Source organism: Montipora capricornis, chromosome 9, assembly GCF_036669925.1.
Source record: "Montipora capricornis isolate CH-2021 chromosome 9, ASM3666992v2, whole genome shotgun sequence".
NCBI classification, from domain to species: Eukaryota; Metazoa; Cnidaria; class Anthozoa; order Scleractinia; family Acroporidae; genus Montipora; species Montipora capricornis.
The window spans coordinates 24,953,663-24,975,690 of NC_090891.1; the positions used below are offsets into that span (position 1 = coordinate 24,953,663).

The 22,028-nt window shown below is 40.5% G+C and overlaps 2 protein-coding genes across 4 annotated transcripts in view; one reads left to right on the forward strand and one right to left on the reverse strand.

Moving 5' to 3' along the window:
- The window catches only part of LOC138016767 (tetratricopeptide repeat protein 29-like), a 10,302-nt gene extending 6,756 nt beyond the window's left edge, over nucleotides 1–3,546 (reverse strand). Inside the window, exons 1-3 of one of the 2 annotated variants that reach the window (XM_068863954.1) lie at nucleotides 3,425–3,546; nucleotides 2,167–2,400; nucleotides 946–1,169 (exon numbers count right to left, since the gene is read on the reverse strand). In XM_068863954.1, the coding sequence (XP_068720055.1) occupies nucleotides 946–1,169; nucleotides 2,167–2,390 (448 nt within the window). In that variant the 5' untranslated portion in view covers nucleotides 2,391–2,400; nucleotides 3,425–3,546. Of the gene's footprint in view, nucleotides 1–945; nucleotides 1,170–2,166; nucleotides 2,437–3,424 lie in introns of both variants that reach the window. The other variant, XM_068863955.1, reaches the window with a different exon arrangement.
- Nucleotides 3,547–4,364: 818 nt separating this feature from the next.
- Nucleotides 4,365–21,595, forward strand: LOC138016766 (sterol regulatory element-binding protein 1-like). 2 transcript variants are annotated; one of them, XM_068863952.1, is made up of 15 exons: nucleotides 4,365–4,488; nucleotides 7,118–7,395; nucleotides 7,616–7,810; nucleotides 8,257–8,643; nucleotides 10,790–11,095; nucleotides 11,363–11,477; nucleotides 12,155–12,484; nucleotides 13,443–13,711; nucleotides 14,109–14,379; nucleotides 14,836–15,002; nucleotides 15,534–15,696; nucleotides 16,653–16,944; nucleotides 17,491–17,869; nucleotides 18,450–18,588; nucleotides 19,607–21,595. In XM_068863952.1, the coding sequence occupies exons 1-15, from the start codon at nucleotides 4,371–4,373 to the stop codon at nucleotides 19,828–19,830; spliced, it is 3,633 nt and encodes a 1,210-aa protein (XP_068720053.1). In that variant the 5' UTR covers nucleotides 4,365–4,370; the 3' UTR covers nucleotides 19,831–21,595. The 2 variants fall into 2 exon arrangements, with proteins under 2 accessions (XP_068720053.1, XP_068720054.1); XM_068863953.1 differs by having other exon boundaries at nucleotides 8,266–8,643.
- Nucleotides 21,596–22,028: the final 433 nt, after the last annotated feature.

Here is a 22,028-nt window from a genome sequence, read left to right on the forward strand (position 1 = left end):
ATCCAAGATGGCGACCTCATTACGAATTCCGGTTTTTTCGACCATCCAACCGCCTGCGAGCAGGCTATAACATATCAAGGGATCCTTGGTTTTTTGGCTTGATGATAAAAAAGGTTCTCGTAACATTGTACAACAAAGGCCTTTTATTATAGGACTAGCTCCGTGAGCAGGTAAGATGAACCAAATCCCACTTTGTGATAATTTCATCATTGGCTACCCGAGTGGGCAAGATGGAGCTACATTGTATCTTGCCCACTCAGGATTTCTTGCTTGATTTCGCAAGATCAAAGATCATTTTTTGATATTTTATCCCATATTATAAATCCTTTATTGAACAAGCTTGTTCGGTCAAGATGGCTGGATATTGCCGAGCGAGGCCAAAATCCACCCATCTTGACCTCACACTTGGTCAATAACCCAATAACTTATGTAACATCAAGGATGGGTAGGTTGATAAAAAGGGGGCAAATTTGAAAGGGATTTTGGGAGGAAGGGTTTGTGAGACAAAAGCATGATAGAGCTTACTGGAGGAACAAGGGAACATTTGGTTATGTGTAGGAAGGAGGAGATAGATAAAATCGAGTAAAGTCGTCTGGAGTTAGACAGAGTAAAATACTAAGTAAGGCTGGTTTAGGCCGGTTCAGGGGTGAAAGGGTTAATGGGACCCAGCTGAAACATTTTTCACCGTTATTTTTAAAGCACTACGCAAATTTATTGGAGGGTATTGTGCACCATAAAGGTAGCAAGGGAGGCAGTAGCACTCTCCTCAGCAGCAAGAAGATCACCATGGCAACTGAGCCACAGTCCACCTCCCAGGCACCTGTCAACATACAGAGTATCACTAACTTTGCATCATACAATTAATTTTGTACACTGTATTTAGCCTCATAAAAAATTAAATTTACTAGAATGGTTTTTGCAAAAGTACTAAATTTTTTTTCTTACCCCTCCTCTTGGCTGCTTCAGCTGTTGTGAGATGATACTTTAGCTGGTCAAGTTTTCTTGGTTCATCTTCCAGTAATGGCTGATCGGAAAGACCTGAATCTGGTCCTAGGCTTGCTATTTCTTGTTTCTGTTTTTCCATCAAGTTAAACAGTTCCCGAAATGATTGATGGAAGCCTTCTTTCAGCATGTCAAGACACAAGTTATGTTCATATGTGTTACGATACCTGTTGAACCAGAAAATAATAATAAAAATAAAAATAAAAATAACAATAATTATAATAATTCCCATTCAGATTGGAAGGCTGGGAATCCTTATTTAGAGGACAGATTGGCACCATCATTTGAATGCTACTTGGACTGTGATGTTTGATGAGTTGGTTGTACTGAAAGGTCTCCTAAAGAAGCCCCTTGAAATGAAAGAGACATTTGTTACCCTTGCATTGAGAATATGAATCATATAATCATTCACAATAATAACAGTTACTTGTAAATGATTCTACACTAGCTTGTGCCATTGGTTATACAAAGAAACATAATTAAATCCTTCTCTGCTAGAAGAATCCTCTCATCTCTTGTACAGTACTTATTTGCTTGGTTGACCACTGCGCTGGGTCAAAACAATTTCATTTCAATAAAATCCATGACTGTGGACGTCATTGTTCAAAATGCATGCTCCCAGATGACTTGAGACTGCTTTGTTTTAACCCTTCAGACTAATAATATTGTGTTGTCCTTTACAAAGACTATAATTATCATTTTGGTTGGCACATGCTCAACTCATGACCGGCAGTTTCAACAAGAAATACAATAATTATTATTATTTAAAGTGTGGCTCTAGAAAAAAAGATATTCATTGTATCTCTTGGCAACTGAATCTGTAGCAAGAGAGCATACATCATCATCATCTGAAGTTGAGTCTCCTTGAGAAAGAGAGCATACAGTGTATCATGAAGTAAATTGGGTCAATACTCAATTACTGACCAATTGTGGTACTAATTATTTAAATATATTTTCCTATTATAACAGTTATCAAAAACCCAACCAAAAAGAACACAATAATATTATTGGGTTTTTACAACACAATTTAGGTCACCACCGATGATGTTTGAGACATGGGCGTGCACAATGTAAGATCAGCACTCAAACCAATGGGTCATTTAGCATGACTTAATGTAACTCACGCAGCCAGACCTAATGTAGTACATGTATTGGTATTCTCACCTTGAAGTGTCGATCTTGTCTGCACTTGCCGTCTTTTTTAGATCTGAAGGAGGACTCCTAATGAATGGGCCTTCAGTGCGCTGTACTCCTCTGCTACTCCGCTGATAAGGACTTCCGATTGATGGCCCTTTGGCAGGAGGGGAAGGAACATGCCTAATGACCTGCTGAGTAACCTGGCCACCTACTTTGATGGGAGGCAACTGAGTTGCTGCTATAGAAGCCATTGGACATATGCTGCAAAACGTAGCAAATCAAGATGAAACTTGCTCGCTGAAAGAATATGATAACAAGTGTACATAACCTCTAAAATAATATTTTAAAAAATTGGATTCTCTAATAACAGTTGCTGTAATAGCCTAGTGTATATTTGTTTGCAAGTACTGAGACTTGAGCATTTCAGGATCAATATTATTAGACTCCCACCATCTACAGTATCTTCAGATGAATTTAAAATGATGAAAATATTGAAGTAAAAAGCTTACTTTATTTATGTGAAGTGAGGCCAGTGCGGTGCGATTACTGGAAATAGTCATGAGGACAAACCCTACTTCAAACATGTATAGTTGTTATAATTATGGTAGTATGCATCGAATGCGACAATATTTCATGTTAAGGCCTGGCCAAATGCTCACAACATCTTGCAACATTGTTGGGCACAACATGTTGTTTACGTTTGGTAACCCTGTTGCGATATGTTGCAACATGTTGGGTCAAATTTGAAAGCGGTCAAATTGTTGCAATATTTTGTTGCATGATGTTGTACTCGTTTGGCCACATTCGCGCAACATTGTCGCACTAGGGCATGCACGTGAGATCCATGTTGCGTTGAAAATGTTGAGAATGTTGCATGCGTGTGGCCAGCTAAACACATGTCGCAACATCATGCAATGATGTTGCAAGATGTTGCCTTAAAATGTTGCGAGCGTTTGGCCAGGCCTCAAATCGACATTAACATGAATAAAGTAAACACAGGTTGACTTTGGGAATTCCAAAACCAAAAAACAGCTTGTATAAATTTCAAAGCGAAAAAAAAAACAACTAAATCGCACATACTGACTACAATAAAAAAAATCAATATTTTTGTATTGGTATTAAAGTGATGATATTCGGCCAGATGTGGGATTCAAAGACTAAAATTAAAGGACAATAAAGCAAATGGCATTAAGAAAAAAGTTGTGATGCAGATACAAATACAATTCGCCATCGTTCTCTTTGAGTAAACGAACCCAAGCCATGATACCATGACCTTATTACGTACTTTTCCTTGATGTGGCCCGATTATTTCAGTGCAAGTAACACAAGTTATGCCCAACGGACAAATTGTCTGCATCTTTGTTCACTTTCGCCATGTTTTTCTCATCGCCATTATCTATGACGTCATTACCATGGCTACTTAAAAAAACAATCCCAGAAAGCTTTGTGCTCTGCATTGACTCGTTCCCAGTCGTAACGCAAGCGGAGGAATTTTTAATATCTTGCAAGTGGACTCAACCAGGAGCCCATCAAGGGGAGTCTCTATCTCCACTAATTCCTTGAGTCAACCCTTTCCCGAGTAGATTTATTTTAAGAACGGCTTTTTCCCGCGAAAAGTATCATATTTCTGTAGAGTAAACCGCGAAAAGCGGAAAAATCATTTTAAAAAATCATTAAATCATTACCGATTCCTCAGCCTGATCGTGTGGGTAAAACAGTGACTGTCATAGCTCTGTTTTTATTGGCTCTTCGAACTGAGGGCGTGTGGAACTTCCCCTGGGAGGCGTTCTAATAATAGATCTACTCGAGAAAGGGTTGCCTCCAAGGCCAAGTATGGGAGATAGAGGCTCCCCTTGATGGGCTCCTGACTCAACAAAGTGGAGTGTGGGCAGGAGGACAAGAGCAGGGTCCAGGAGGGGTTTCAGTGGTTGTTTACCAGCGGAACGTCTGAAAAGGTTTTTGCACCCGATGGAAATTTCCATCTAAATTTCTGGAAATTTTTTGTAAATAATAAACAACCAATACTTCCAGTGGCTTAATGCTTGAAACTTGCTCGGCTCCCGTGCACGTGCGATTTCATTTCCCTCCAGTAAAAACGTGGGTATCCTGTACTCCTCTTGAAGGATCCGTGCGTGAGAATTGTGCGTGAGTGACGCAACATCGTACGAAGATCACCCGATCAGAGCGGGTTCTGATTGGTAGAAAAAAATAGATTGGTGATGGAAGCCAAAATGGCGGACCCACCAGGGGAAGGATGGCCTTCGTTTTTGAGTGAAACAATGCCGGCCTTAGACCCGAATTTCAACAGTGATAGGGAAATGAACGAGCCCATGATCAGTGAATTTGACGGTGAGGGTTTTTCTGTTGTTTTAAGGAATATAAATGCTTGTAGTAGTCACAATGTTTTTGCTTGAAAGTGAAGATGAATAGCTTAAAGGCATGCATCACTGCATTTGTCTTTGTTTACGTGCGCGCAAAATCGATTTGTTGTTTATTTGTAGCATCTTGAAGACAAACTCATTTGGATTTTTTCTTGTGTAATATATATATTGCATCGAACCCCGTTGATTTAGGGTAAAAAAGTACTTTTGTCAAATAAGCTTGAACTTGTATTTTGTACTATACATCCATGCATGTAAGCTCTATTTGGACTTCTGCCTAAAGCCGCGCAAATTTGAACTTTCATTTTCTCTAAATTTTTGACGAAGTTGTTGTGATCTCAAGGTGCGATGTTCCTGTTACAGCCAGCTTCAGTTTTGTATTTTTTTCCCTGGACCGTTTATTGCGATAATCCCAAATGAAGAGTGTCTTGAATAGAAATGTTGCAACAGATCTAATCGAAGTCATGTGTTTGGAGTCTTGTAGCAAAAAGAACAATTATGTTCTTCCGCGGTGATAAAGTTTGGTTTTGTGTGACTGGACTTTCACCAATCGAACCAGGCATGTGAACTCCATGTGATTGTGAGTTGTATGTTTGTAATCAGAGATGTTTGTACACAGTTGAGTAGTTTGGCCGAAGGTTACAATGTAAGCTTATGGAAACTTGAATTGGTTGGAGATCTACAACTAGTTTATTCGGGAATTATCCATCTAAGACGAGAATTACTTTTCGTGTATAATTCTTTTAGTCATAAATTCGGTGTTTAGATGAATTATGGACCAAAATTCTTCTTTGAGTGATTCATCTGTCAGACGAAGCAGCTGAAGACACGTCAATCAGTTGAAGACGAATTTGGGTCCATAATTCGGCTATACACTGAATTTATACTCAGACGAATTACAAATGAAATATCTGTCTTAGACGGATAATTTGTCATAGAGGAGTTATTCCTCTGCAGTGAAAATTTGCCATTCAGTTGAAGGATCGTTTGGAGTGTCTGGGAATCAATTTTAAAATACTTGCTAGTTTTGTTTCCTGTTGTCAGGATGCTTTCAAGAACAAGGCAGACAACATTAGTACACACAATCCACATGAAAAGGAATGGCTGTTTATGGAGGATCTAACCCTGTTTGGAAAACAGAGACAAATTTTGATTTTGAGGGTTATTGTTAGATCCCACATGCAGCTGTTCATTTATTTGTTATCCGTGCAAAACCGATACAGAAAATTATGTTTGGGACAAAAACCTATTTCATTGATTAACAATCTTGGTTTTTTTTGCAAGTTCATTTTTGCGTAATAGTACAGTATCTGAAGTGGAAGTCCTGATTCCTGCAAAGCATGAGCACTTCAATAATTATAGTCAGACTGCACTATCTAGGCAGTTTCAGTCTTAGTAATCAGGACAAATAGTCACATGAAGCTAGTTTAAAGTGCCTATCCCCTCAAAAAACGTTTCCTTTTTTATTTATTCTCCGAAATGGTTCCAAATACAGCACTGCTGAAAAGTAAGTTACTTCCTCGTGTTGCATTTCCTGCGCAACGCCAATCGTGTTGCCTGCTACATGATGCCTGTCGCGCGTGATGCGATTCATGTAGCGCGAGAATAACCGAAGTGTAAACTTCTGGCATCAATTAAGAGCTACAGTAATGTCATTGATTTCGCATATAAATTATCTCTCTGCAGTTGTGTGAGTTAGCTAAGACAATAGAGCAACAATAAACATGCATCTGGTTTACATGCGAAAGTTTTGATGAATAATGAATTCTTCATATGTGAACAAGCGATGATTTCGTTGAAACATAGACCGTTTGGTAGAAAAAAATTCATAACGAAAACAATGTGTAGTTGTAGTGGCGGTATTTTGTGAAAACATAACAAATGCATAGAATTGACAACTTGCAAAGTCTCAAAGTTTCAACTCATGATTGAAATCTTTTAGTCACGAAAAAGGAATCTTTAGTCGCAGGAGAGCGACTCATACAGGCACAATTTCCAGCCCTGCTTTGCAATCGTGGCATGTGTTTCCAAGACCACAAAATGACAAACCACAACAAAACACACACAAAAAAAAAAGAAACTGTGGAGAATCAATAATATTTTTAGACTTAATAAGGTCTTGGTAAAGGTAAATTTGGGTGTTTCACTCAAATTTTTTGTTTTTGCAAATCTTGAATTGGTGGGCTGTGAAGTATGTTTCCCTGAAAAAAATTCTGAAAAGGTAATTTTAAAATCGCTTTTCTTTGTTTCCCACCATATTCTGAATGCGGAAAATGATTGATATATGTATGTCAATCAAACGTGAAAGGATTGGGTGTCAATTGACAGTCTTCATGGGCGACCTGCTAGTTTGTTTAAGTTTGGAGACATTGTCTTCGGAAAGACACCAAAAATTAAAGACAAATAGCTCTTTGTGCCATAAATATATTTCATATCTTGTCAGTGGGTTGTCAGGAATGTTGTATGCGTGAGCTGAAGTACTATAATTTAGATTTTTACCCATTTTTGACTTAAAAACAGCAAATTAAGCTGACGGTGCCCCTCTAATAATATAATAACAATGACAACAACCAAGTTGCTTCTTTCCTGTTGTTCAGATGGATTTCTTGACTATCTTTGTGGGGCAGCTGGGGGAGCCAATCAAGACCCTAATGGTTCAACACTCGGGATTCAGATAAAGACCGAGCCACCTCAAAGTATTTTGTCGCCTCCAATCACTCCTCCCGAATCCATGGCTACAGATGAAGACATCACATCATCATTCAACTTTGCTACTTTTCTTTCTAAAACATCTCTGGGACAAGACCAATCAATGCTGCCAGTGTTTCAGCCTCAGACAGTGGCCGTTAAACAGGAGACATTTAGAACAAATCAGGTACAAGGATCAAGTCAAGTTTCTATGATTGCTACAACTTACAATATGCATTGCTCAGACAGGGTGTTTGGGTTTCCAGGGTTCTCAAAATAAGCTGTTGCACTACTTGTGGGCGTTTCAAAAATGAAACATTTCGTGAATCATTTTCTGAGAAATAAGATTTTGGACGTGGTAAGGGTTTAGTGTCTGTAAAATCTAAAATATGTTGGACAACTTACAGGTACCCACTGTTGGGCAGAGTCAGACAACAGCAGCCCAGCAGTTGATCAATTTGCTGCAGCGACAGAAGGCCCAACAGGGATTAACAGCAATCCATAACAAGAGTCTGGAACAGCTTCTGCAGGAACCATCAATACTTGCTCAAGCATCACAGCCACATTCTGTTGTCCCTCAACGATCAGTAGTGACACAACAGGTTGGTGATCTTAAGAAGGGATCATAAAGTTTATTATTGTTTCCTCTGCAGTCAATCAGTACTGTCAGCATAAGTCCGCTGGACTACAGTGATGGGTGGGATGCCTTTTCAAGGTTAATTAATTGATGATATTTACCCAGGGAGCTCCACTCATGCAAAAGTGGTTTTCAGCGAGGTCGTGCATTCGATTGAATTGTAATTTAGAAATGTTGGTTTTTGAGAAGAGGTTTTAAAAACCAGAGAACCCATAGCAAAACCTCTCAGAGCAGAGTAAAGAACCAACAATAAACTCAACCCACATGTGGCCACAAGTCTGGAATCAAACCCAGGCCACGTGGGTGGGAGGCCAGTGCAATCACCACTGCACAGTCTCTGTGCCATCCCTGCACCTGAGGTAATAAGGTAGTACCAAGTTGTTGCTGATTCATCTAATTTTCTCAATCGAGGTTCAACAGACTCCACAAACAACCCCTGACCTCTTGCAAATGTTACTGGAGCAACAACAGCAACAGCAGAAACCAAAAGTTCAACCCAAACCTAAAGTGGCAACTCCACAGCAGCCTCCTGTCACACAGACTGCCACACAGCCTGAATCAAATCAGAATGCTCTACTCCAGCAGCTGTTGCAGCATCTTGGCGTATGGCCGTCACAACAGAGCAGCCCTGCACAACAGATGGTAGTCACAGAGGAACATCCCTCGTCGCAGCAACAAGTTCCATCTCCTGGATCTGAATCATCGCAGTGTTCGACCCCTGCATCTCCTCACCAGCCAAGCTCTCCTGTTTCCCCAGTTCAGTTGAATGCACAGCCTGTCAGTCCACACATACAACAGGTATTCTTCATCAGTATTAGAGTATTGTACATGTAGCATGGTTCTTGCTCTCATCTCTCACAGACTTCAGTTAGCATCAGTCTGTGAGAACCCTGTGTACAGAAACAACCCAATTTCATGGTGTGGTTGGAATTAAGCAATGTCTATTTTCCTTGTGATTTACTTTCCTGGGCCCGGTTGTTCAAAAGCCGATTAACGCTAATCCCAGATTAAAAATTAACCAAGAAGTTTATTTCTCTACTCCCAAATGCTGTTCGATGCTGATATTCGGATAAAATTTACATTAGTAGATGTCGATCTTGAAAAACAAAAATAAGCAAAAGAAACTTTAACCAAAAAGTTGAAAACATGAAACAAAAGTTTATGCTAACCCTGGATTAAGTTAATCAGCTTTCGAACAACCAGGCCCTGGGGATAGGAGGATGAGGTAGAAAATTTAAAGGCATGTTTCACAATCATGGCAATAGCCAAAGTAGGGAGAGGGTTAAAGGGGACCTACACCTGTACAATGCAGGTGAAAAGTCCACGGGACACTTGACAAACAACTACACAAACTAAGCTCATTTAATGGCTCTATTCCTTTAAGGACATTCGCACCCAAAACGTTCCCACATACAGATTTTTTTAAAACTTGCCACGCAGAAAGGTACAATGATCTACTTTTGACAAAAAGGCAAAAAAATGGGGGATCACCGTGCTCGTTTTCAAGATCATGAGGTGCACTTTTGGATGCTTGCGTTATTTTAAAACGGTCTTAGCTTAGAACTGTCAGCAATAAAAAAGCTACATTAGTGAAATTTAGATTAGGTAAACATACTCAATTCAACTTAACTAATATAACTAAACAAACTTTTGCAGCTGATGTCTTTTTCTGAGGTGAAATAGACCTTGCAAAATGATACATATTAGTCTAAGAAAGAAAACTTTGGTCGCACAAGAGCATAAAAGGCGAAATATTTGTAACTTCTCATGTACAGATTTTTTTTGTTTTTTGTTAAAATGGACAAAATCAGGAAAGGAAGTGATCTACGGAAAGAAAAAAGGGGGGTCACCGAGCATTCAAGAGTGTGAAATTGCTGCGAAGTTCTCAAAGGGATTGTCTATTCGCACTGTCACGCCATTGCGTGACATTACCAAGAAGACCTGGGTCCACAGCTTTGCCATAATGCCACATGCTTTCACGTTCCATTCTTGTGGAAAATGTTTGCACCTTTAGCATCATGTTTACCTTCGTGGTCTACAACTATCCACTGGATAGTGATTTATCTGGATGATAGCGCTATCCATTGTTTGAACAATTTGGGCCTGGAGGAAAGTCTTTACTTCTGACTCACAGGAGGAAGTGTGGCCCAGTGGTTAGGAAGTGTGGCCCAGTGGTTAAGGCGCTGGCCTTGAGATCCGGAGATCCCGGGTTCAAGACCCGCTCTGACCACTCATTGAATTTGATCGTGGTAGTCCCTGGTTCAACTTCCCAGCTGCACTTGTAAATAGCCAACTGGTTTGCCTCCGACCAGTTGGGATTCTTAACAGTTGTTGTTGTTCTGTTCTGTTTTTTCGTTGTTTGATTGGCCCTGAAAAGCCACTATGGGGAGCGGTGAATTAAATATGTATTGTATGTATTGTATTGAGGAAGAGGATTATTTAAGCTGCCACACTTTTAAGACTTTCAGAAGAGAACAAACATGGTATATATGTAGTTGAGGGGTGGTTTCCAATTCCTTTACTTGCAGAACAAACTTCTGTACGTAGTCATATTTGCTTGGAGTGCTCAGGCAACATGTAATTATTCTAAATTTCTCGTGACTTTCATGCGCGATTTTTGTAGGGGCTCGATATTGATTTTGCACTAGAGGAAGAATGCCATAAAGTGCGTACTAGACAGAAGTTGCTACAGACCTTTTTAGCAAATTGGAGGGCGTATAAAATGAAACTTGTGATAGATTTGGATTTCTTCCCATGAACACACTAGAAAACAGTCTCAAATAATATTGTTTGGTCTTCAAATTGTAACCTTTTATATGATAATAAAAGTAATTCTTCATTAAATCAGGGCCCTTGTTTTATTCTCCTTTTACCAGCCAATTATTATTGTAGCCTGTTAAAGTTCCAAAACTGTCATCCTAACAGCATTTTAATGTCATTCCAGACTCATCTTCAACCTCAAGTCGTCCAGTCAGACACAGGCAATACTGTCCTTGGAACATTGGATCTTAGCCAGTCCTCAATCCAACCTACACTCACACAGGGACCCAATGGCCTTCTCACAGCAACCATTCCCATCGTTTTGGACCCTAATAAGATTCCCATAAGTCGCTTGACCAACTCTAAAGGGCAAGTTGCCGCCAAAACTGAGAAGCGTTCTGCTCACAATTTGATCGAGAAACGCTACCGTACCAGCATTAATGACAAGATTGTGGAGCTTAAAGATCTTGTTTGTGGGCAAGATACAAAGGTATCAATGATCTAACCTTGCTGTACACTAAACCATTTAACTTGATTGAGATTGGATCAGAGTGGTACAATCTTTGCTTCTCTCATTGGCTCATGGTAGCCATTGCAACTTAATTGGGTCTCCACAGGGTCAACAAGAGAAGTTAAGTAATATTGTAACTGTCTTGTCTAATCACAATTCAGGAATTTTGTAGTTTTCTATTGCATGTTATAATAATTATATGTAACTGCGGTAATAAGACTGCGATTATTTGTACTACTCTTTCAGATGAATAAAGCTGGTGTCCTCAGAAAAGCAATTGAGATGATACAAAGACTTCAAAATGAAAATGGACGGCTCAAACAGGAGAATTTAGCATTGAAAATGGAGCAACAGAAAAGAGGTACCAGTTTAGACTTATTGCTTGATCATGCAGCAGTCTTTAAGGAATTGTGACAGCAAGGCCATAGAACAATAGTTATTGTATTGATTTAATGATAGGAGCGCTGGTTGGAATTGTGGTCAGTGGTTTTTTAGTACCTTCTCATTTGTTGGGAATTTGCCTCTTGCTCTCGAGCCAAGGTGTACTTGCAGTGGTTTCAATTTTGCACCACAGACATGTCAACCACTTTCCAAGTTAGCCATGTGCAGTTGTCATTGGGATGAGTCTCCTGGGAAATGGTTTGGCATAAATTGACAAACCAGCCTCTTTGGCTTAATGGATCTTAACTTCTTGGGACTGCAGACTACCACAACACCAGGTTGTGTGGGTTTATGTCACTATGCAGCATGAAGTGCTCAGCTAGTTTTAGTCCTCTGGCTCTTAATTTTTGAAGACACCAGTGGTAGTTTCCTTATCATTATAGGGTTTTGTTGCACACCCAATCCTGCCAGGAAATTCGTAGAACCATGCAGTTTGGTTCTGGTGATTATTTTATTAATTATCTTTTCAATGTGGTTGTGCAAGCTGGTTGCCACTCAGAGAGTGGGCTGTACAAGACTGTCTGCTTTCATCATCTTGAAGGCAACTCCACAGTAGCCTTTTTAATTTGTCCAATGTTATTTATCCTGTCCCTTCAGAAACCATATCTGAGCTTGTTAGGAAGCAGAAAGAAAATCAGGTTAAGAAGGAAGCGGCAGAGACCAAGAACATCCCTGAAGCAAAGTCCGTCCTCAAGGAAGATACCATGGACACTGAAGACAACAACAAGGGTACCAACATCATTCCAAACCCTTTGACTCCACCCACACCAGATCCACTGTCCAAGGACAAGACCCACATCAAGCTAGAGAACCTTCCTGTCAGCAGCTGTGGCATGTTGGACCGAACACGTGTGGCTCTATTTGCCTTCATGTTTGCATTTATATTTGTCAACCCGCTGAGTTACCTGTTTCCTCAGCTTGATAAAGGTAGCTGTTCAGAGTTATGCATATATAAAGTTGCAAAGTTTATATTCCACTACAGTAGGGAAGCTGGTAAGCTGGTGCGCTAACTGTTTCACCCCAAAAAGAGTCACAGATTTAACTTACTCTAAGTTAAACTTGAGATGGTGTTGGCCAGCAGTTTCCCATTCAGACTCTTATTTTGTGGGTGATCACAGGACCCTTGCTGGGGCGTACAAGTTTTAATGGCTCTTTCACATACCTTGGCACTTTTCCTTGTGTTGAGTTGTGTGAGTTTGCACTTCTAAGATTTCTACTACCCTCCCTGCCCTCATGGTGGTTTGTATAGGGTACGTATATTTAGTTGTCCACTGTTTAACAGTGTTGCCTTGGTTACATGCTTCAGCAGGTTGTGGGACCAGGCACCCTTGGTTTCTCAGGCACACACCCACACTCATCTGTGTCAATGAGTTTAATTAGGGAGCTTAAGCAATGACAATGGCTATGGCAACGAGAACGTCATGTCAAAATATAAATTTGCGTTATTTTAGTCCTTTTGTGACCATTTAAGTCTTTTTACTATGATAAGGGTGTGGTAGTTCCTTAAGAATGATACTGGTCGGAAGGGCGCTTAATTCGGGGAGCAAGTTAAAATTTATCTTCAAGTGATGACATCCTTGATAAAACTTCAAATTTGGCTATTTCATATTGTTGTTTTGCTGACAACAGCAAAGAAATGGACAAAAGTGAGAAACGCACATGCAAAGGGTACAAAGCTATTGTCTTTGCCCGCTAAATATGCAAATTTGTGATGTTGTTGTTGCCGTCGCCGTTGTTGTTGCTTGAGCTCCCAATTGTCACTGAGGCACCCAACCTCTCTCTGTTTGAATGTCTACATGTATGTCCTCAATAACAGGAAAAACTGCATTAAAATATTTCCTACTCATTGAACGGATGTCTAATTATTCTTTATTTCTGTGCACAGGTCTGCCTTTCCCCAATTCAGTGGAATCTTTTAGGTCACATACTGGTGGAAGAACCTTGAAGTCCACTGATGATGGGGGTGCTGTTTTGGAAGATAACTGGCTTCTGAGTATCGCCCTGTTTGCAGCCAAATGGTTCATTCACACTCTTGTAGCCCTGGTAGTACTGGCTCGTATCTTTGTTTTTGGAGAACCTGTGATACGGCCACACTCAGACAATGCTGTACTGTTTTGGAGACACAGGAATCAAGCCGATGAAGACCTAGCCAGGGTACTAACAATTTTGTTATTCAAGGTTGAGCGAGAGCCAGCCACCATCCAAGACAACTTCGTATTTTCCATTTTTTAGCCCTTTACATTAAATTTTGATGCCGTTTTGAATTGGGAGCATGGTGGACACCGCAGTGAGAGCAGCACCCTGCAAGCAGAGCCTCAGCTGCAGCCCGAACTTTTGGACTAAACAATCTTGTTTTCTTTCATCAAACCCGTTTTTCCGGTGCAAGCATCCGTTAATTGATAAAACCGATGGTTATAATCGAGCCCACTGTACTGTGAAAAACCAAGATGGCGGCAAGATCTGGTACATTAGGCTTGTGTTCGAGACTGTTTTCTGGCAACATGTCACGCATGCGTAATGATGGGGTCAAAGTCTTGTTTTTTCTTTTTAGGGTGACACTATATCTGCCTCAAGGCACTTGCAGGTCTGCCTCAGAGCTCTGAAACGTCCACTTCCTGTTTCCAAGCTAGATGTTGCCTGTGGACTGATCTGGCAGGTGATGCGTCATATCCTTCACAGGCTGTGGATTGGTGCGTGGTTTGCATCCGCTGCAGGGGGAATAAAGCTGAGAGGCAGAAGCAGAGAAGCCAAGGAGCATGCAAAACTGTCTGCAAAAGATGCAGCTTTAGTGTACTATAAGCTGCATCAACTAAGCCTTACAGGTGTGTTCCAAATAAAGCAGGTTCCCAAAGTCTTTGAGCTCAAACCCAGGCTCAGTTTACTTTGGTTTAGTGCTTTTTTTGCTGTGTTCTGCAGGACAAAAGTGAAATTATTGCCAATTCAATATTAATTTTTTTGTAGAACAGTCATAAGCACACAGTTGAAATCTTTTTTCTCCAACTTTACTTGGATGTATGCATGACACAGACATGACACATTCTATAAGCTTGATTTTTTGCCTCTTTTCAAGGAAATTAACCTTCAGTTATTTTTCCAGGGGATACTGTATAAAGCAAAATTAAAGTGATCAATAAGATTAAGAAGTACCATTCATTCAGATATCATGAGACTTGATTCAGGTTTGCGGTACTTCCAAAGAACCTTGGACAAGGGAAATGTAGACCTTGGCTGTTGCATTTGATCGCCTACTATCATGTGTCTTGTTTTTTTTTTTTAAGGTCATATGTCCGTTAGTGGATGGCGTTCTTCCTTTTTCAGCTTAGCAGCAATGAATCTTGCAGAGTCAGCTGATAAGCTGATTAGCACTCAACTTTTGGCAGAGATCTATGTGTCAGCAGCAATACAGATAAGAACATCATTTCCTGAAGGTCTTCACTTCATTGCTGTAAGTTTAAAATTGTAACAGATGTGTTATTTACTGATTTCATTTTAGTTGGCTCTTCTCCCACTACCAACTTACTGACAATTATTAGTATCTTTCTTTGCTACTAAACTGTCAGGAGAATTAGGAAATTTGTGACTAGTTTTCAACTTCACTCTTTCGAAATAAAAGAGTTAGCAGTTGCCACTTTGCCACTACTTTTGTGAAAATAAAGAAAGAAATAAAAAAATTTTATTTTGTTTCTCGTTGTGATTTTTTTTTCAATCTGAAGATATGGGGCACAATTGTAGCTTGTAGTGCGATTTGACTGTAATGTTACATGCACAACACCTCGGATCATTCACCATTTTCAGCGGTTTCTTTTGTTTTGTTAAACTGCTGGCAACACAATGCAGTGTGACAACTTTGTGACTAAACTTCGCAAAATTGTGACTAAATTTTTTGAAACTATTTTTTGAAGTTTGAACCCTTCAGAGAGGCAATCATTACTATTGTCAAAAGTTGCATGTTATACTTTATTTATTTTTGTTTCAGAGATACTTCCTGAGCCGTGCACAGGCCTCCTATGCTGCTCATGGAACAGCTGCTCCAGCCTCGTTACAGTGGCTTTTTCAGCCCAAGGGACATCGCTTTTTTGTCAGCAACCGGTGGTCGTGTAGGGGTGGGGATACCATGTGGGCAAGCGTCAGCAATAATGGTAAGAGTACGAAATTGCAGTTTCTAAAGATCAACATTTGCAACAGTACAAATTATACAAATATAGTCGAAGATTAGGTTCACTGCTTTGCTCTAAATGTAGATAGAATAAAAGACATTACGGTGTTTACTTGATGAAACCCTGCGGTTTTTGTTAGAGGACAGCATTTATTTCAAAATCATGTTTCTTAAATCAGTTAAAACTATTACAGTAGATCGTTTGTAAATATTATTTATGACAGAAACATTTTTTAAGTTGCAGAGAAAGGTCGGCCTTGTTATACATGTACCAGCAAAATTCTTGGCCTTAGCAATGCAACTGCTCATTGCGAAAATTCTGAAGAATTAACTGTTAAGTGTAGTGACTTTGAACTTAGAAACGTCTTCATAGAGGAAAATAAATTTCCAAAGGCTGGGTTGTATTGAGTTGTATTGTGTACTTGTTTATTTCTTATAAGCCTCAAATAAACGCTTTGTATTCTTCAGATTGGGTGCGGCATTTATTTGAGGGCAGCATTTATAGGTACTTTTCCTTCCATCTGCAGGGTTTAATCAAGGGCGGTGTTTAATGAGTAAATACAGGGAAGGGTAATTTAGCTTGGGAATGGGGTTATACCCACGTGCAGTTTTGATGTAATGATTATGATGATGAACAATGAAATGGAAGGATGACAAACGTTATCCCTATCAAGGGTATCTGCCTGCAGCTGGATTTAACCAACTAAGAGTCAATTTTCATGGCGAAAACCAGGGTTAAACCTAGGTAACAAAGGCGGCAGGTATGGTTGATAACCACTAAACCACCCGCACCTTTTGTTTGGTGTTAGTGCATTTTTACTTCTTTTCTTGTACAAGGACCAACCCTTAAATAATTTCCAGGGATTTAGGGTCTGTTTCCAGTGAGGCTGCACCACCAATGTAACCTCACCAGTTGCATTCTTAACATCTTGTTTGCAGTTGACCCCATTGCTCATGTGAGTCAAGCTTTCAGGGAACGCCTTCTCCGCTATGCACTGTCCTCCATTGTGTTACCAAGCTCATCAGATGATGACTCCAAAGGTGATGAGAGTGCCCGTGATGCCTTGCGCTTCTTGCACATGCTCAACGAGTGTGCTTGTGATGATCAGGTTTCCAAGTGGTGGGTTGCAGTCGGAATGGTGGCCGTCAATTGGCTTGGAGGCGAGGATGAGGCAGCTGAGAGATATTACAGCACAGTCGAGAGTGTTCCTAAAAGCCTGTGGAATGCAGAGTAAGTTCTCTATCTCTTTTGTAAACCTGCTGCATTGAATTATATTTATGAGTTGTATTAAATTATATCTATTTCGTATTGCTTATGACAAGAACTGGAAGTGAGAAGGGAAACATAGTGCACAGTCCCTCCCGTTTTCCATTTCTTTGGGAGGAGAGGGCACACCAATAGAATTAATCTCTTCTGCAAAAAGATTATTACCATGTATTATTTGGGATACAAAACTATCCCATCTTTAAAACACAGTTAAAACAAAACCATTATTAATTTAATAAGACTTGTTTAAAAGAAGGAAGGAAGGAACTTTATTTAAGTGTCTAGTCGTTCTAGCGCTGGAGCACTAATTGGGGACACTGTAAACTGAAATTAACAATCAACGCAAATCAGGTCAAATGTTGCTTTTTGTGGAGAGGGGAAACCGGAGTACCAGGAGAAAATCTCTTGGTGCAAAGTAGAGAACCAACAAACTCAACCCTCATGTGATGCCGAGGCTGAGTTTATTGTTGGCATTAAGTTTAACAGTGTGTGGTTTTGTTTTCCTTGCAGAGATCCTGTGGCAAACTCCAGGAATCCATTGGCTAAAGCCATTTTGAGAGCCTATCTGGCCAAAAAGCAAGTACTAAATGGTGATCTATCAGCCAGTTCCCTGGAGGATTGTGCTCAGCTCTGCAAGAAGTCGGGTATTCATTTGGCAGAAAGCATCAACCTAGGCTCATCACTGCATAACTCAAGTACAGGACGACTGCACCACTTGGCACAGCTGCTGTGCTGTGATTGGTTATTGGGCACTCGCAAAGATATCTGGGAGTTCTCACAAAAGCCCCACTCTGTTACTCCCGTTGATCCAGTTGAGCTTCGTGCATTTCAGAATGACCTTGAAAGCTTGCAGAAACTTACTCACCACATACCAGCTGCTCTTCCAAGGGTGAGGGCTTGATATATAGTTTAGCCAATGGTAGAAGTTGTCTGGTTTAAGTGACTAAATGAAAAAGTTGGGTGCAGTTGTGAGAGCACTCGGAAGATATCCCACCATTCCTGCTCCCACATAGAGTAGGAAATGCTCCTGCTGAGAATAGGAAATGGAGTTTCCCGTGTTAGAGTCCGGCCATGTAAAGACCACAATGTAATTGGAGGGTTGCTGAGCTCTGATGTGTAACCCTCGTCACCTGTGCAAAATAAACTGGCTCACACCAGTTTCAACATTTTTGTGCAAATGTCTTATCAGAACGATTAACGCTCAGTCTGCATCACTGTTTCACGTAGACATTGTGATGGTGCCATACGAAACAGCAGATGCACTCATTACTGTGACGTAACAGGTTACCACGGCAACAAAATAGCCATCTTTGTCTTTGAACGCTTATACCTCAAGAACGACCTCGGTTGGCCTCAATTTTTCTCTCTAGCTGGAAAGTGATAAGCAGGCTAAGATAAAGCTCTCTGCAAAATTAAAGTAACTCGAATTCAGATTGTTTTTCACTCCGTTATTTTCTTTTGTTCCTCAGCTTTATTTGTACGAGGCTGTTGCACGGCTCATGGCTGGAGCTAACCCCACGGAGACACACCACCTGCTTCAAAGAAGCACACTACGGCAACGAGTAGTGACGTCGTGCCACAACAAAGGACATCAACAAGAAGATGCAGGTACGCATTGAAGGGGAAAATATAGGCGTTAATCCGACCTCTTATTGGGCAGTCATGATTGATTCCCTTAGGTTCAAGGTGCCTTTTAAGTTAAAAGAAGGACTTTTGGCGATCATGTCGGAGTACTGGTTTCGTGATGAAGATAACAGGGTTAGCGTTTAAAATATTAAAGCGTTAGCATTGAATCGACTTCACTGTTTAGTTTCATGCCACCGAGTGTCCGGTCGTCATATTGTATTTCTGAAGGAGTGATTATAGTGGGAGAGAGGAAGAACGGAGAATCAAGGGAGTGGGGATAGTTGGCTAGGGAGATGAGTGGTGGGGTGGGGATCTTCCCCCCAGTTTTCGTCCTCCTCCTATATAACATGGCAGCTGTGTGAAATTTAGGGCTAGAAAGAACCCCGGGGTGGGGGGGAGGGGGGACTCCCATATGAAACAGACGGGATGCTCATCGTCTCGTGACCCGTAAATCTAAGTTAATGCTTCAGCTGCTGAACATGCAAGTTGTGTAACGCTTTCGAATGGTGTACCATGGAATATCCCTCGAGTTACTTTTAATTTCTTGGTCAGTGTGCACACGAGCCTTAGTGCGAGTCTGTATACCAGGAAACACAAATGACGCGTGGGATATTCCATGGTATACCCCGAGAAAGTGTGGCATGCATGTATTATTTTATACCATGCTATCGAAAAACAATGGCCAACACAATCAACGAGGCGCGTGATGGGAATTGCATTCTGAATACGCCATTTCCGAGTTCATACCTGCCTCCTCTTCAAAGCGAGTCTAAGTGCGAAGTTTTTGTGATGGTAATTGGTTCTAATTTACATATGAATGAAAACTAATTTTCATAAGAAAAACTTCGCACTTAGACTCGCTTTGAAGAGGAGGCAGGTATGAACTCGGAAATGGCCTATTGCATTCTTGCATTCTGATTGGCTGTATTTCCTTTGCTGGTAAGCGAGTGCGACTTCCTGTTTGCTTCAACCGAACTCAATCTCTGCTTTATCTTCGCAGGGGATGAGTCGGAGAGCAGTTGCGTGACAGGAGAGCGCGAAAAAGCTGCAGCTTTGATAATGGCGTGTCGCCATCTGCCGTTACCCTTCCTGTCTGGACCCTGCCAGCGAAAGAAAATGTTGGTCGAGGCTGCAACCTCGCTGGAGAAAATCGGAGATAAGCGAGCTCTGCAAGAATGTCAACAGCTTTTGCTTCAGTTGAATTCTGTGACTGCTGTTGAATAACACGTACAATGTTGTGGTGCGGTTTTCTTTTGTGTCATGCTTCGTTGGTCGATGGAAGGTTTTAATTTATTTATAACATTTTATTTGTGTACGCGATTGCCGTTAAGAAAACCCTGCGAGAAAGCACGTCCAAAGTGCATGCTGAAATCTGTCTCATTCTTCAAAAGCTTTTCAGCTATTTACACTTAACTGGCTTGTTTGCTCTGAGCTGACTTTGGACTGCAAAACAAATTAGCAATTTTCCATATTTTCTTTGTAAACTTTAAATCTTAGGGATTTTCTCGACTTGGCTAAATTAACAGTTTTTCCATCAGCACAAATTGAACTGTTACGTCACTCCTTGAACAAGCGTTATTGGATGAAAAGTTGCTAAGCAACACGATGTTTTTGTATATGCGTTCAAATTTGTGTGAGACCAGTTGAGGGAAATCTTAAATCATTACCAAAATTATTTGCAAGGAGTCTTTTTAACGATAGTATTTACGGAAGCAAATCAAGAAAAAGCTTTGAAAAAGCAGAAAGGAGTTAATTTAATTTGTAGTCTTAAGGCCTGGCCAAACGCTCGCAACATTTCAACGCAGCACCACAGTTTCTCTAGAAACTACTCCCTTCATTCACCTTGCAACATTGTTGGGCACAACATGTTGAGACGTTTAGCCACCCTATTGCGATATGTTGCAACATGTTGGATGATGTTGGATCAAAATTGAAAGCGGTCAAATTTTTCGTGCAACATTTTAGATGTTGCACGATGTTGTACTCGTTTGGCCGCGTTCACGCAACGTCGTTGCACTTGGGCATGGGCGCCAGGTCCACTTGTCGCGCGCCGGGGGCCTGGTGCACATAAACATGTTGCGTTGAAAATGTTGAGAATGTTGCGTGCGTTGAAATGTTGCGAGCGTTTGGCCAGGCCCTTAAGGAGGCTCGAAAGGGTTTCAACACTTAGAAGACACCATCTTTAGATCGAATGACGCTACAACACTTTATCACGTAACAGCAATGTTATGGTACCATATGAAACACCAATTATTTCCAAACAGGATGTGATCATTATTGTGATGTAATAAGTTACCTTGGCAACTGGAAGGCCCAGCAAAAACACCCTATATTTTGGATTGAGTTGCTCATATCCCAAAAACGAACTCGGTGATCCTCCTTTTTTATTGGTGAAAACTGATTAGAAGGCAACGATCAAACTTGAGGCAAAGTTTTAAAAAATTCTGTCCCGCAGATTCAGAGCCACCTTAAAAAAATCACAAAATTAAGGTGGCTCTAACTCCACGGGACAGAATTTTTTAAAACTTTGCAGAAAGTTTCATCTTACCCTTCTGATTACTTTTCAGAAATAAGAAATGGGAGTCACCGAGTTTGTTTTTAAGATATAAGCAACTAAAGACAAAGTGAAGGGTGTTTTTACAGGGCTTGCCCGTTGCCACGGTGACATATTACGTCACAATGATGACTTCATCTTGTTCAGCAAACATCCGTGTTTCATTTGGCACCACAATATTGTTAATAAATGATACATTGTTGTAATGCCGATCCTTCTAATAAGAGCGTTACCTGGAAGCGTTGAAACTGATTCGAACCACCTTAATTAAGAGGTAGTGGTGATCCCATGCCTTTTTATGTATGTTCTCTTCTTTGTGTCTGCACACAAACATCTTAAAGAGTGATTTTTTTTGTTTGATTTTCAACATAGGAAACGATTTAAGTCGTTGGTTTGTAATGTATTAAATAAACGATTAAAAAAAATAAACTGCTACATTCCTAGTGAGCAATCCCAATTTGTCGACGAGGACTACGACAAACACTGTCCACCACTATGGTACGTTTATAACTACTGTCACCTCCACAGTGGGACGTCTGTACGAGGGGCAACATTTTTCCAAATTATCCAAGAAATGATGTTGCATACGTCACCTAAGTCCAGAATTAGATGCACACCCAATTTTGCTTGAGCATTTCCTTCCAATTTCCAGCAATAAGGTTAGGGTAAGGGTTAGTGCTATTTGGAGGTCATATTAAACCTTACTTGGGGGACACTTTGTGAAGTTAAGGCCCAGTTCTAACGTCGAACGTTTCATGTACTCAAATGTAACGAACCTACTTCTTTCAATAAAGTACATGAAAAGATCGACGTTTGAAGTGGGCCTAATTGTCGGCATGTACTAAGACAAGGAACAACGGAACACCCT